Genomic DNA, 14,429 nt, shown 5'->3' on the forward strand with positions numbered 1-14,429 from the left:
CTCACCCATCCGTGCTCTGTTACTACGCCTATCCCAAAGCCGCTTGCATCTCCCACCCAACCAACTCTCTCCAGTTCTACCGCCGGTATAATCCTTCTTGGCTCAAAGTTGGATAACACTTCTTTCCAGCTTTGTAGATCTTTCCTCGCCGCTCTTGACAGGTATCGTCTTGCGTTCGTCTTTTGCCATGGATTCAGCCACGCATAGAGTCCTCGCATGTACGGTTTCATGTGTGGTAAAATGTAGATCAGGTGCACGATTTTCCCTATAATTGAATCCGCTTCTTTTAAACTCCACGGTCCTTCCTTCTCCAACATGTCCGTGATTGCGGCTAACCTTTCTTCTAACTTTTCTTCCGGCAATCTCACAGTTTTGTTTCTCCCGTTAAACACAAAACCCAGATACTTTTGTTCCTCTGCAAAGTCTCGTAGCTTTTCGTAATTGGTTTTCACTCCCATTTCCGTGCTTAACTCTACTACATCCTCTATCCTTCAGTTGTCTCCTTTCACCTTCACTATCATGTTGTTGTCTACCCACCTAAAGATCCTATCAATTCCCAGGTGTCTTTGAATGATCAATCTCCATGCATCCGCCACCTTTCCAAATGTCCCACATCCGGCTCTCCCTCCGAACGGTACCACAATGTCCATCCAAATCCTGTTACAAAAGTCTTTGATCATCAGGTATTTCCATTCCTCCTCTTTTGTACAAGCTTGTCTATAAGCTTTTTCCCAGTCATATATGGCTAACAATAAAATTTCTTTGAAATGTTCTCTAAAATATTTGGCCACCGCGTGAAAGTCGTCCCACGACGTGTCAAAATCATGCTTGTCAACCATGGAGTTCACCGACGGTATCTCTGCATCCCCAACCGGAAAGGAAAGATCATTAATCATCCGTAAAGATCCATCGTTGTTAACCACACTCCCCATTGGATTCGTTCTGAAGAATCCCCATTTCTTGTACACCTCTTCGTGCGTGAATGGGCCGAAGACTCTCCCGGCTTCTTTTTCTTTTTGTAAGTTTCTCATTATCTTCTCCTTCACCGCCGTTGCTGAGCTGTGATTATCTGGTGTCCACCACCTCTTCTTCCATAAGTAGTGCTCCGGAATCCCCTGCGTGAAGCCTTCTTCTAAGCCTTGTATCACATCCTCTACTTGTCCTTCTACACCGAGTCTCTTTGCCAGCTCTCTCCACTTCCTTAAGTTCATCTCACATCTTGCTCCGACTGGCCATCTGGTGTTTCTTCTCTTTTCCACCTTCTCTACCTCAGGCGTTTTAGCCGGTGAGTTTGCCTCGTTCTCTTCCACTTGTATCTCTCCTACCTTCTCATTTGACTCTCTCAATTCCTCAGATCTAGAGAACGCCCCAAGCAAACAAAATATGGAACAATTCTCAGTATTTTACTCACTTCTCACTGCTTCTCTAGCTCAATACTAGCATGTCTAATTGACATTTCATTATTGGGACACATGTGGAGACGAGAAACGAGACACAATCATAATTTCTTATTTCTGTTCTTCACCACTTCCATTCTGTCTAAAGTGAAAGGAAAACTATTACAACTTGAGTGCCACTTACTGAGCTCCTGCACCACCACTACTTGCTCCTGCCTGCTTAGCCACCTTCATTGCCTCGAACGCTCCTGGGCCAAACTTTGGTACCACTACTCCGTTCACTACTGAGGTCGGGCCTGATGTTGAGGGACCTCTACTACTACCACCTCTTCCTACGACACCTCTATGACCACCTCTTCCTCTACAACCTCTACCTCTATTTCCATGACCGCTACTTCCACTCGCCTCTGTGAAATCACTCTGATGGTAACTTTGTGACTGATTTCCTTCAAAAAAGAACTGTCCGTTCACCTGATGACTCTGGCTCTTTCCACTTGGAGCTAGATGTGATAGCATCCTTCCTCCCGTTATTGCCGTGATCTGCTTGTCTCCGTTCAATAACAAATCTCACCCGACTTGCATCCTCCCAGTTGCTGGATTTGTATTTTCCATAGCTCCTCCCACGATGTACGGATTATCGAAGTACCAATGATCACCGTTTGCCTTCGAATCAGCTATCGCTTGTTCTGCTATCTCCTCATTCTTGATTCCGACGTCCGACAGTTCACCATCTTCTAGCGTGTGACTAAAAACATTGGTCCTGTGAGTGATGTTGTATCTTAACGCTGGCGCAAACGCTTTGTGATATTTGTCCTTTATCGCTAACACTATCTTATAATGCTCTTCTAATCTACTTGCGATATCTTCTCTGCCATACTTCAGCCTCCAATATTGCATGTATCAATTGAACAATGTCGACCACATCAAAAAACTTTGGCACCACTCGTTTGGGACTCTTAACCCCACGTACGCCACCACATCTGAGCACAATGACGACTGCTTTCTCCTATTTGACATATGATTTTTATCCGCTAATAACCATGCCGGGACGAAAATGGTCAACAGTACGTAACCAAACGCTAGTTTCATACGGTTATCCCAGTAAGGCGCTAGATTGATTAATCTGTGTGTTAAGACTTCTCCCGGGTTCATCTTCTTTCCGACTTTAGCTGGCTTATTGCTGACTTTCTCCTTTGCTTTCCTCTTGGTTTCACTCACTTCTACCTCCACCTCTTCACTCGATGCGTCTAGCATTTGAACACCTCTCTGATCTGTCCCAATCCTTTCACACCATCTCGCGTATGCACGCTCCAGGATTTCAAACCTTCCCGTGTTTCCTCTTTTATAATGCTTCGTCAACTCCGAGATGTAGCGCTCATGCTCTCTATCAATGTGTGCGTCTTCCGCTGAAAATTCTGCTTCATCTACTATTTATCACACAAGGCACATAATTCATTGAATTAGTTCTGATCCACACTTCTTTTCTATTACGCTTTCAGGACTCTCCAGGACTTTTTAGGATTTAAGACATTCGAGGACTTTAGGACAGGATCTCTAACACTCTAGGACATATATCAAGCTGTTTGCTTTCCTTGGTTCTTAACCAGATATCTCTTGTGTCCCACCCGTGTGGCTGCACCTTCTCTCCATTTGCTTGTTCCACCCGTGTGGTTACAGCGCTTCTAACTCGAATCATATGCGGTTTGCTCCACCCGTGTGGTTACACCCTATGCCTTTCACAACTTCTGGACCATGGAGGAAGAGAGAACTATGATTGAATAGAGAGAATTTCTTGATGGAACTTACCTAGCAAGACGGTATCCTCCTCTTCTTCATCACCACCAGGTACGTCTTTTTCTCCTCTTCCTTCTTCCTTTCCACTCTCCTCCTTCTCTTCCGTCAAATTTCTTTCCTCTCCTGACGACTCATCTTTTGGTTCTTGAATCTTCCCTTTAGTTTTGCTTCTTGTTTTTCTAGTAGTTGCAGTTCCGCCTCTTCCTCTTCTTCTGCCTCTACCTCTTCCTCTAGTTGCTTTTCCTTTCCCTCTTCCTCTATTTGCACCACCTATTTCTTGATCTGTTTTCTCTCTTCCTTGTTTGTGTTTAGATAAGATGTCTTCTACATCTTTGTTGAACATTTGTGTGCTGCTTTGATCTTGTGATGCCATTTTTAAAACTGAAATAAACTATTTCTGCTGGGAGTTGGAAATCTTTTATAGATTTGAGGATTCGAAGCTGAAGTGTATGAGTCTTGTGAGGCGTGCGGAACTATGAAATTGAAAATTTTTCATAGTTTGTACTGCCTCACTCTGTGAGTGGGCCGCGTACTACCCGGCCCTGTTCTCTCTCTCATACACTGCGTTACCCGTCACGATGGACCTCACCAATGATGTCGTTCCTTTGGCCACCAGTGCCAAGTAATTCACTTGCTCACTATAAACTTCAGGTCATCATAAGCAATCAACTGTGGATTGAAAGTAGGAATGTATGGAGGATGTGGATAGAAAAACTACCAATCCTCCTTCCATCACTTTTCTGAATGTCATGGATAAATCTTTTGGCCTCCTTTTTTCCAGCTTGAAGGCTCAAGTCAAAAAAGACATCAGTGTCAAAAGCTTCATGTTCAAATCTTCTAGAAGTCTTGTCATCTGATAGAGAAACATTGTCACTCTTCCCATTTTTTGTGATGTTATGTCTCCACACTTCTCCATCCTTTGGATTACTCAATTTATGGTAGGCATCTCTTTTACTAAGCCTACATATATTCAAGGGCAATTTTAGATGAGACAGAAGCTAAATAAAGTAGGTCACAGATCAGTTTTTATACTGTCTCCACCCCTGTTAATTGACTTACCAGTGTGGCTCTATCAGAACCAAACCTTCTCTAAAGTCAGTCTATCATGATGCTATCACTCCAGAGTTTGTCATCATATCATGATTCCAATATAACCATCAATGGTAAGGATGATGATTTGAGAGCATCATTAAAATCTCAACTAATCAAAATCTTTGCACTCAACATTGCCTCTTGAAACCAAAAGTGGAATGAATTCAGAGGAGGTATAAAAGCCATTCTCTCCCAGTATATTTGGTCAATCACCGGCCATGTTCTGTTACCTAGCCTTCCTTTGAATCCTGAGCTTTTTTGAGAGCTTCCAGATGCGCATTGACCTTCTTAATTGCTGGTCGCTCATCCATTCTCTTCGCCCACTTGTCGAGTGAGGGATATTCCTTTGCACAATCATAGTTGTCAAGTAGAAACTTCACAGCCATGTTGTGCCAAGCAAGGAAGGACTATAGATATAAGATGTGAATTAGAACCCAAATGCAGATGTAGATGAAATCAATGGACGAACCAAGTCTGCGATAGTGTATTTACCACCGACCAACCAATCCTGTTTGCTCAGAACACTTTCCAAGACACCAAACACTCGCTTGACTTCCTTTTCATAGCGTTCGATAGCAGAATCAAACCTGTGGATGATAGGAAATGACAAAAGCAGATGAATTGGGTGGCCAATTGTGGCTCAAGAGGGAAGCCGTGGGAAAAGAAAATGATTTTAACGCTTAACTTTTCAGGGTGATAGAGCTTGAACCATCCTAATTGACCAAAGTAAGGGCCCTGTCCAGAAGCTTGGAAGTATAGCCATTGTGATTGTATGTGCTGAGATTGAAGAGTGCGTGAAATAGTCAGATGTAAGTGAATATATCACGCATACATCATACGGGATCATACCTTATCTTCTGGTTTCGTCACTGAGAACTTGTCTTCCTTGTCGTATTTATCTACTAAGTATTGGAGTATTGCATTACTTTCCCATAACGAGAAATCCGAGTTTCTGTCGTAGGTCAATAATGGAAAACCAAGTCAGCGAAGACAGCGGAAATCATGGTTCGAGAAGGTTTTCAGAAGGAACATTACTCAACTGATGATCAATGATCGTAGGAATTCGCCTGATAATTGAGATATGATGCCATCAAAAAGGAAGTCAGTAAGACAGAATTGAAAGTGAAATGTGAATGGATCCTCAAGGTAGAATTATTTACCCATTGGGATTGAGCTTGATATGGTCAGGAGACTTTTGCTCATCTTTTCGGTAGTCCAGATAGATGGTATCGTAAGTTAGTCCAAGCTCTTCGAGCAGGTAGGTCACCTGCGCATCAGATAGTTTATATGTTCCGAAGCCGTTTAGTTCAAAGCGCTTAACAAAGCCTCAATGAGAGGGAAACATGCAATACCTTTGTTCCATTTGTGCCACCCTTTTCGTGTTGACGATCGCCAGGAGTGAAGAAAAGGTCGGTTACATGAATCGTCAAACGGCTTGTTTAGCGAAGCAAGCTGAGCACTCACAATGATACTATAAAGCGTGAACTGCTTCCCATGAGACATGGTATATAAGTCAAACTAGTCAATTCAAGTCAAGCAGCGAATATCGATGGTAATGAGCCACTTGTTCGCTCGAAGAGACCTTGAGCAATGTCAGATCAAATGAAGTGAATGAACTCAGAATTTATGGTAACGACTCGAGTCCCTTGATCGAACAGACTCAAAGTCGGACGAAAGTCGATCAATTCACAGCATGATAGGATTCAGGTTAATCTAACACAGCAGTATTAGTAAGGACAACTTCAACTCATCACAGCAAGTACAGCACATTTGGTTTGGATCAACTTCGACCTCGAACAAATGAGAATAAAACAAAAGGACCACTGGCATCATGAACACAAAACAATGCCTGTTTGGTAGGTAAAGGCAGTGAGCCAGCCCCGTCCTGTTAACGTATCTTCCAATTCACATTATGTACTTCCTTACTTCAAGGAAGCTATTGGAATTTCAAATCAGGAAATGTGTGGTTTAGAACTTCTTGATTTCTGGTCTTGATTGCTTCAAATTGGATATGCACTCTGAAATTGCATACCCCAGACTCGAAAACTTCCCTGTGTCATGACATATCATGAATCACTGGGATGTCATAGCACATGATGGATGGGCTACTTGACCATTTGAGTTTCACTCTATACATGAGAGGTTTTGCATATACCAATCTCTTGGACATCCTACAATAAGAATATCAAGCAGCACACTGTCCTCTATCCCTCAAGTTGCCGGCTGTCTGAAGCAGGCTTCAACAAATTGATGATCATGAATGTTCAAAATAACAAAGCTCCAAAGGTGATCAAAAGCCTCAAAACATACTTAGCACTAGTCCAATAGCTCCCAATAAAGATTCCCTCCGAAAATGTTGTGTACACCATAAAAACCCTGGCTTATCAAGCCATCAATTCACCAATCAAGGTTTTTTGAAAGGGACTCCACAGTGGAAAATCATAAGATTCATTCTCAAATTTACCCTGATCTGTAAAAGTGCCACACCAATTGTAGACCATAGTTCTTCATAAGCCCATCCCAAACCACATTCATGATATTGATTATCTCATAGATTGTTAATTTGTTTGACTACTACAAATTTTGATGACATCATTATAATCTACATGCATTATAAAATTGGCAATTCATTCAAACTAAACAATGTGTCTATGTACTGATCAAGAAATACACACACAAAACATAATCATACTAAACATCCAAACCTGATTCAAGAAGCAAAAAACAAGCATTTGGAAAGTTTGAATAAGTTTTCAACTTATCAAAGGAAATATGATTCTTGCTCTGGATACAATTGGTTTCACATCCTCTCGCTTCTTTTTAAATTGACCAACCAAGTGAATATCTACTGTTTCTTCCTCCCAGTCAAACACTTCAAAATGATCTCAGTGACTACATGCTTTTCACGTTTTCGTATATGTTGAATATATGTCACAAGATCTCCCAAACTCAAAGAAAGTCCGCCCTGGAGTCGAAAAAATAAAGGATGGGCAAAATGAACATCATTCTCAAAGAGATTGATAAAATTTAAGCAAAAACTTACGAGTAAAATGTGATACCACCAAGCCGTTTAGCGTCCCCTACTGAAACTCCCCCCACTGCTTTCCTCAAGTCTGCGGATAATGATCGAGGACCACATACACCACAACCAACTCCCCATCCACCAGTGACAGTCTTGAGAAATTCTCTGAATAAGTCATTAACTTTGGGTCTAGACCAAGACACCTGGATCCCATCTAATGTTCTTTGTGAATATCTTGAGTATTCTTGTTTTGTCACAAAGATTTGTAATTCAAAATCGATTCCACACATCTCAGCCCTTTCCATTTGAATCCCCAAGAGTTTTCCAAAATATTGAGCGGCATCTGAATTTATTTAGATTAAATTCAAGGTAAATGTCACCAAAGATGATAAGTTCGGAAAAGAAGTGAAGACAGATCAGCATCTCTCTATCTCACTTCATGCCTAATTATAAAAATAAGGGTGATTCCTAATCTCAAAGTAAATATTTTCCCCAACTTGATTGGAGAGATGGGAAGAGGGTATCATTAAAGAAAAAAATATCTCACCCCACTCTTGCAAAACATACAATGCTTTGATCCGTTTGGTTGAACATCTTCCATTCATCTTTTCTGTCACAATATCCATAATTGTGCTGGTGAGATATGAGATTCCTGATCCACCTACACACAGGAAAACGCTTCCAAAATCCTTCATACTGTGCGGTCCCATTCCACCATAAGGACTTCAAACAAAAAAAAGTCAACGTATGATCAGACAATGCCGGCTTAGCCAAGGATTTGAGACCATATCATACACGCACCCTTGAACCAATAATCGAATTGTGGAGCTATTTGTTGAGGGAAGGGAACTCCTCTTTTCACTTGCATCATCTCCTTCTGTTTGAGTAGTTTCATTTCCTTGCAGTGTAGCAACATCTGAATGGTTTGATGGCTTCAGTTCTAATTCTTCAGCCTCTTGGGCTCTTTCAGCGTGTGTGTAAATGGTTCGAGTGAATCTCCCAGAAACCTTGATGTATAAAATCAAGGGATTACCTGAACTTGTGGCTATTGTGAACGGATGTGCTTGGAGGATTTGCGAGAAATTACCCATTCGGATTCGGATATGTTGTCCTACTCCGTCCAATCGATACGTACATGCGGGCTGGTCAGCTATTGTTTCATCAGTGAATTTTCAAAAACAATGGCTCACCAGGTTTCCAACCTGATTTCAATCCGGGAATCTCAAGCATAACAAACTTGCCAGGTAAGGCGGTGAGGGTGGCATTCATCTTATTTGCTTTGAAAAGTTGCCAAGCCGTTGAAGCTGAATGAAGTACAATCGCCGAGATGATATACTTAACACAGTCCAAAGACATTCACAGAGATCAATACTTTATCTCGAAGACCAATCATTTCTGATTATAAAAACTTACGGGTCTCAACATAGGAGAGTGAAACATTGCAGCGCTAAAGATGCCGCTGTATCCCAATAGATGGACCCAGTAAAAGAGCCCATAAAACCGCTTCCTGATAGGTTGGAATGAAGTTATTGACATACACACACTATGAGTTGAAGACCAACTTCACGTCAATAAGCGGATAAAGGTACATCGAGAAATCAGAGAAGTAAATGTCGTTAAATGTACTCACAGAGCGATCCACATTCCACCTCCAATATACATTGCGAGTGAAATCTTGATGACTCCATCGAGGTACATTTTCAAGAATAGACCTCCATGTACAGTGACCGCAGCGGTCACAACTCTTCCCACAAATTTGTGAAGAAAGTTGATCTGCACCCGTTCGAGGACAGAAGTCATTTTCAGAACAAGGATATAGGCGAATCAAAAAAACGTTTCATGTCTTGAAACAAACCTTCTCGTAGCTTATCCCTGCCAGACTCAATGGCCCGTTTTTCATCGAAAGCAAAACTGCTACTACTATACTTATAAGCGCAAGGTAGCCAAACCTTCGTGGATTTTGTAGTGGTGTTGGATTCGAGAGTATGCTCATGATGATGATGAGGCCTAAGAATATCTGAACTCTCCAAAATTTCGACTTTAGAGTCCACTACTGTGTTTATTGATGAAGACTAGAGTCTCTTACAGCACAGATCAAGCTTTGACCAAGGGTAAGCGTTTTACAACATGGTATATTTTGAAGAAAGGTCGTGTTATAAAGTTGACGTAGACCTCCAGTCTTTTTTTCGTCTGGCACTACGATTTCAATCACTGGCTTGACGTCGTTTGCCTTTTCTGATAGAAACCATCCTTGTCGAAAGCTTTCTGGACCCCGACGTATTATAGAGACCATGGAAGCCAATAATGCAGCCTGTAAAACGAAAAAAATGAACAAGTGTGTCACGAGATAGGATAAGGATGACGCACTAGTAGACAGAATACCAGTATCTGCCAAGTGGCAGCCAATAACATTTGATTATCTTCTTGCTGGTCCTTCAGAAACGGTGGACCTGAAAATATTGGGGCCGGTGTGAAGAAAGATATTTGTGCATGAGGGATTGAAGGCATTGAGGCGAGCAGAGATACAACGAAAAGTTGGCGAAGTGGATTGAATCGAAACCCATGAGAGTACGTGTTCATCAAAGCATGCGCCATCGCTCTTTACAATCGGTGCTATGATGTGAATTGCTTATCCAAGTCCTGGGTAAGGCGATTTTGGTAGAAAGTGTCAAAGTTGAAAGGTCTCAGGATTCATGCATTCAACCGCTTGAAGTCCAATGATATCGCTCCAGGAAACGGTGATCAATGCAGACTCTTAGGTTCTTTCGATTACCGGGACGGAAGACCAAAATAAGATTGTTGGCAACGTTGATGGGTTGATGGACTAGTCACCTAGAGAAACCCACCTCGAACGACCAGCGTGGCCGCAAGGGATTCCCATACGCCCGGGACTGTTTAGCAGCGTCGGTAGTCTGAATCCGAAGTTACATCTTCTGGATGAATCGAAACGAGGAACATTTTGACGAAATGATTCTGGATAGCAGTGATCAATGGAATCATCACAAAAAATGAGCCCAAGTCAGGCGTGTATATGCAAAACTGTGTACCGGAATGCATCGATGTTCTCTCATATACCATTGATCATCTTCCTTCTGGAAAAAGGGGAATGCTTAACCAGGCATGAATGGATGGGAACGATGCTCAACGATCGAAGCCGACAGATATTTGCGCATATGATAACGAGTGTTCTTCGAACGAAAGATCTTCGATGTGCCGTATATTCACAAGAGTCGGTCAACAAGCTATTTCCGATGAAGCCGCGCTTGTGATGTTCAAGTTTCCTTGCAAGAACAAGACTTGGTCTAGTTAAGTGAAATACCTTAACGTGAATTGTATCTACATGGCATGCAGCTCAACGACCGTGTGTCCGCTGGACATGCCCGCTGTGGGATCCGTCCGGTGTTGGAATTCATTTGTGATGACTCATCCACGGACGATCCACACGCGTTTGAGGGTCTGATGATCATGAAATTGGCTTGTTTGTCGAGAGTTCTTCATGCGTAACCAATCAAAAACCGACATGTCAGTAATGTACCATTACAATTTATCAATCCAAGGGAAATCATCAAGTTCCATATTAAGAAATTGATGAACCTTTGATTAATTTACAGAGTAAAGAAATACAACCTACGTCATCGAGTCATCACCACCAATTATTGGTAAAATCACTATTTAATAGATCGAGTTGTCTTCTTCTCTCCTTCACGGATTCCTATCTGAACTTCTTTGATTTATAGCTAGCAATCATGTCTCACGGTAAACAATTCACACTTTACAGTCACAAGGTATGTTTTACATCATCATCACCTCATTGCTTGATCCATAACACAAGGCTCCAGTGAAATAAACAAGGCTCATTTCTTGTCTTACGTGATCTTTCATCATCCTCAAAGGGTGGTCCGAACGGATGGAAGGTGTGTAACTCATACAATCTCAATTTTGCTCACTAATCGTTGAGATACTCATACTTCTCTATGTTTATAGGTGGCCTTTCTCCTCGAGGAACTCGGTCTTAGCTATGAGACTATCTTCGTCGACTTTCAAAAAGGTGAACAAAAGTCGCCTGAACATGTCAAGCTCAACCCAAATGGGTCAGTCATCTAGAATCTTTAGACCTAGCACATGAAGTGCTCTGTAGTCTGAATTTGCTTCCGAATGATCTGATGATGATATAATTCACTTTACCGAATTTTGTAGTCGCATTCCTACCATCATTGATCACAAGTGGGTCGGGCCAGATTTCCTTTTTACCATGAATATCTCCACTAACGTCACATACGAAACAGAAACTCGGATTTCAGTCTTTGGGAAAGCAACGCGATTCTCGAATATATTGTCTACACCTATGACAAGGAAGGCAAGTTATCTGTCACCAAGCCGGAGGAAAAGGTAAATTCTACAATCCATTCAAGAATGCAATCCTCCAAATATCAACTGATAGGCCATGTTTGATACGTTTCACCTCAGTACAAACAACTCCAATGGTTGTTTTTCCAAGCTTCTGGTCAAGGACCGTACTTCGGTCAAGCGGTATGGTTCCAAAAGTACCACGCTGAAAAGTAAGTCTCTTTGAGCAACCCTTTAGATGTGTACCATTTCTCACTGACATATGGATTGGTCTGATCCTCCTACAGAATCCCATCAGCAATCGAGCGCTATGAAAAAGAGATTAGAAGAGTCTTTGACGTCTTAGAAAGTGTCCTAAGCAAAGAGGAATGGCTAGTTGCGGGGAAATACACCATTGCCGACTTGGTTAGTGTTTGACTCGATTGATGTTGAGTCTGCCTCTGATGAGTTCTGCTTCTACAACAGTCTTTCATCCCTTGGCACCGTCATGCAACCACTGGTATCTTGGAAAATTATGATGGTTCAAAGGAACATCCAGCCTTGGATAAGTGGATCAACAAGATGACTGAAAGACCGGCTATCAAAAAGGTCTTGGCCGAACGCGAGGCTCTCATGAAATAGAGTTAGCCAGTAAGCTACATCCCGGCCAAACATTCTCGTCGCGTGTCTAGCCTCTACTTCTTCCAGGGCGAATCATTTGGTTGCTCCTTCCATAGACTGTTCATGATTGTACTTTCTAGAATGAAATAATTGTAAATTCAACTGTCTTTTGACAAATCCAAAGAGGTAGCTTCGCCTATTTGGCCCGTGCCAGTGAGACAGATAATTGTCGATCAAAAACGTCTTCTAAAGGGTATCAAAGGCCTATAAGGCTCAAGCAATGGGGTGGTCAAGTTAGATCAAAGTCATGCAAAACAAGTTTTATGAAAGTGATTGTGTTTGGTTCAAAACCAAACTCCAACTGTATCTAGTGTCTGTTATAGATCATCCATCCATTTGACTGCTTACATGAGCCCATTTCACGCTCATGGACAGATTCCTAATCTTGACGAAAGCGTAGGAAAACCCCACCACTGACTCATTTTCTCAGAATGATTAGTCTCTTTGAAAATTTTAAATTTCACAACACTGGAAGTACAAACCACTAAAGTTGAACTTTTTGGTCAACTTGAGATTCCCTATGGTGGAGGACACCCAAGATAAGGAAAATCCTGATCAATCTACATAATCTAGTCAAGCCCTCAACTCTCAGATTTTTAAGGAGCCCATGTTATCTTTGAGATGACCTCTTCAGAAGCATATTGAAAGTAGCTGTGCAGGACAATTGAACAACTCATGTTCCTTCTGTATGAAAAAAATCAACTCCTGTATAATTTAGGGCTCTACATGTAAAAGTAATGCTTTGACCTTTCTATATATCTGTTGTCCTGCACCATAATTTGATCCCTTGGCATTGTTTTATATTATATTAACCTTCAGAATCAGGGGAACTGGTTTGTGAATGTTCATAGTAACCACGGCGAAAGAGAGGAATATAACAATGCACTGCAAACACTTCCCTAAGTTGAAAGAGGAAAATGATTAATAGTACAGTTTGTCATAAAATGATCCAATACTGCATACCTGAGGCATAACACCCACAATACATATGTGCATCAAGCCAAGTAAATAGTTGTCTACATATCATGTACATACAGGTCTGCTCAGTTTTTTGCCCATCAGAATAAATAAATCACATGTTATACCACATGTAACTTTTTTGACTTGGAAAAAATTGCCCCAAAGAATCACTATAGTGGGAGTCACCAAACATAAGGAAAAGCCCGGTCGGTCCTTTAGCAGTCTGTAAAATCTAGCCCAGCCTGCAATTCTCAAGGTATCGTTTTAAAAAGCTACTTTTGAGATGCCATCATCCAGAGCATCTCAAAAGTAGCTTTTTGTAGGGATCCGACAAGATTTTTGTTTTTTTTTATTTTGACTTCACATTCATATTTCAAAACGTGTATATTAGACAATTCAGTGTGTGTAATCATACAAAAAAATGATAAGGCTGCTGAGGACACGATGATACAACACTCTGACAAAAGATGAGAAAGAAATAACCAAATTGAGCTTACCAAAAGTAAAAAAAGTAAAAAATCGATTTTAAAAAGCAGTTGGTGATTGGAAATTGATACCTTTTGAAAGTCAGATGCGGCGATGAGACTTGTAAATTGTAGCGGTAGGGTCTGGACCAAAGTGTTTTTCCCTAAACAGATCGATCAAAGGAAAGGAAATCAAAATCTGATTCCTTGAAGTGAAGAAGAAAACTTACATTAGTTCATGTCTCATTTGGTCACATCGATTGAAAAAACAACGGACTGTCACCACCGGACAGCTTGTCCTAAGCTTTTCCCATAGAGCTTTACTCTGTTGTAGGGTACTAGCTGTGTGGCTTACATCTCGAAATCCTAAATTTTGTTTTCAATGTTGTTTGATCTTGTTAGCAGTTGCTTAATTTATGTAATATATGTAGATTGAATGAACTTGCCTCCCTTTGTATAGCACCAAATGTGTTCAATCGGGTTTAATTCACAATGAAATTTCGGGAGGAATGTGCACATGTGACCAGCTTCTTCAATCACCGTTTGAAGCACTGGTTTTTTGTTCTTGAAGTCCGATTGATTTGATAAGATTTTGTAAGCACAACAGTCAAGGCCTTGACCTTCGGCTGGCACAGATTCGGCAGAGTCCATAATGTCTTGAGGATTTGGTGTTTCAAAATTTTGAATGAGACG

The 14,429-nt window shown here is 41.3% G+C and overlaps 4 protein-coding genes across 4 annotated transcripts; 1 reads left to right on the forward strand and 3 right to left on the reverse strand.

The window, feature by feature from the left end:
- Positions 1-1,508: 1,508 nt before the first annotated feature.
- On the reverse strand, positions 1,509-3,564 carry MELLADRAFT_109413 (uncharacterized protein; the record flags this gene model as incomplete). The annotated part of the gene is made up of 5 exons (XM_007413411.1): positions 1,509-1,539; positions 1,582-1,827; positions 1,969-2,280; positions 2,368-2,824; positions 3,204-3,564. The coding sequence occupies 5 exons, from the start codon at positions 3,562-3,564 to the stop codon at positions 1,509-1,511; spliced, it is 1,407 nt and encodes a 468-aa protein (XP_007413473.1).
- An 814-nt stretch (positions 3,565-4,378) lies between these two features.
- MELLADRAFT_72597 (uncharacterized protein) lies at positions 4,379-5,928 on the reverse strand (the record flags this gene model as incomplete). Its single annotated transcript, XM_007413410.1, has 8 exons — positions 4,379-4,690; positions 4,753-4,870; positions 4,969-5,060; positions 5,133-5,235; positions 5,324-5,350; positions 5,444-5,550; positions 5,636-5,656; positions 5,748-5,928. 8 exons carry the CDS (start codon positions 5,784-5,786, stop codon positions 4,514-4,516), a joined length of 684 nt encoding a protein of 227 aa, XP_007413472.1.
- A 1,394-nt stretch (positions 5,929-7,322) lies between these two features.
- On the reverse strand, positions 7,323-9,105 carry MELLADRAFT_65701 (uncharacterized protein; the record flags this gene model as incomplete). The annotated part of the gene is made up of 6 exons (XM_007413409.1): positions 7,323-7,648; positions 7,853-8,028; positions 8,107-8,455; positions 8,496-8,640; positions 8,719-8,812; positions 8,936-9,105. 6 exons carry the CDS (start codon positions 9,103-9,105, stop codon positions 7,323-7,325), a joined length of 1,260 nt encoding a protein of 419 aa, XP_007413471.1.
- Positions 9,106-11,051: 1,946 nt separating this feature from the next.
- Positions 11,052-12,273, forward strand: MELLADRAFT_90288 (uncharacterized protein; the record flags this gene model as incomplete). The annotated part of the gene is made up of 8 exons (XM_007413341.1): positions 11,052-11,090; positions 11,199-11,219; positions 11,290-11,396; positions 11,503-11,529; positions 11,592-11,694; positions 11,773-11,864; positions 11,940-12,057; positions 12,118-12,273. 8 exons carry the CDS (start codon positions 11,052-11,054, stop codon positions 12,271-12,273), a joined length of 663 nt encoding a protein of 220 aa, XP_007413403.1.
- Positions 12,274-14,429: the final 2,156 nt, after the last annotated feature.

This window comes from Melampsora larici-populina, assembly GCF_000204055.1.
Source record: "Melampsora larici-populina 98AG31 unplaced genomic scaffold MELLAscaffold_36, whole genome shotgun sequence".
NCBI classification, from domain to species: domain Eukaryota; kingdom Fungi; phylum Basidiomycota; class Pucciniomycetes; order Pucciniales; family Melampsoraceae; genus Melampsora; species Melampsora laricis-populina.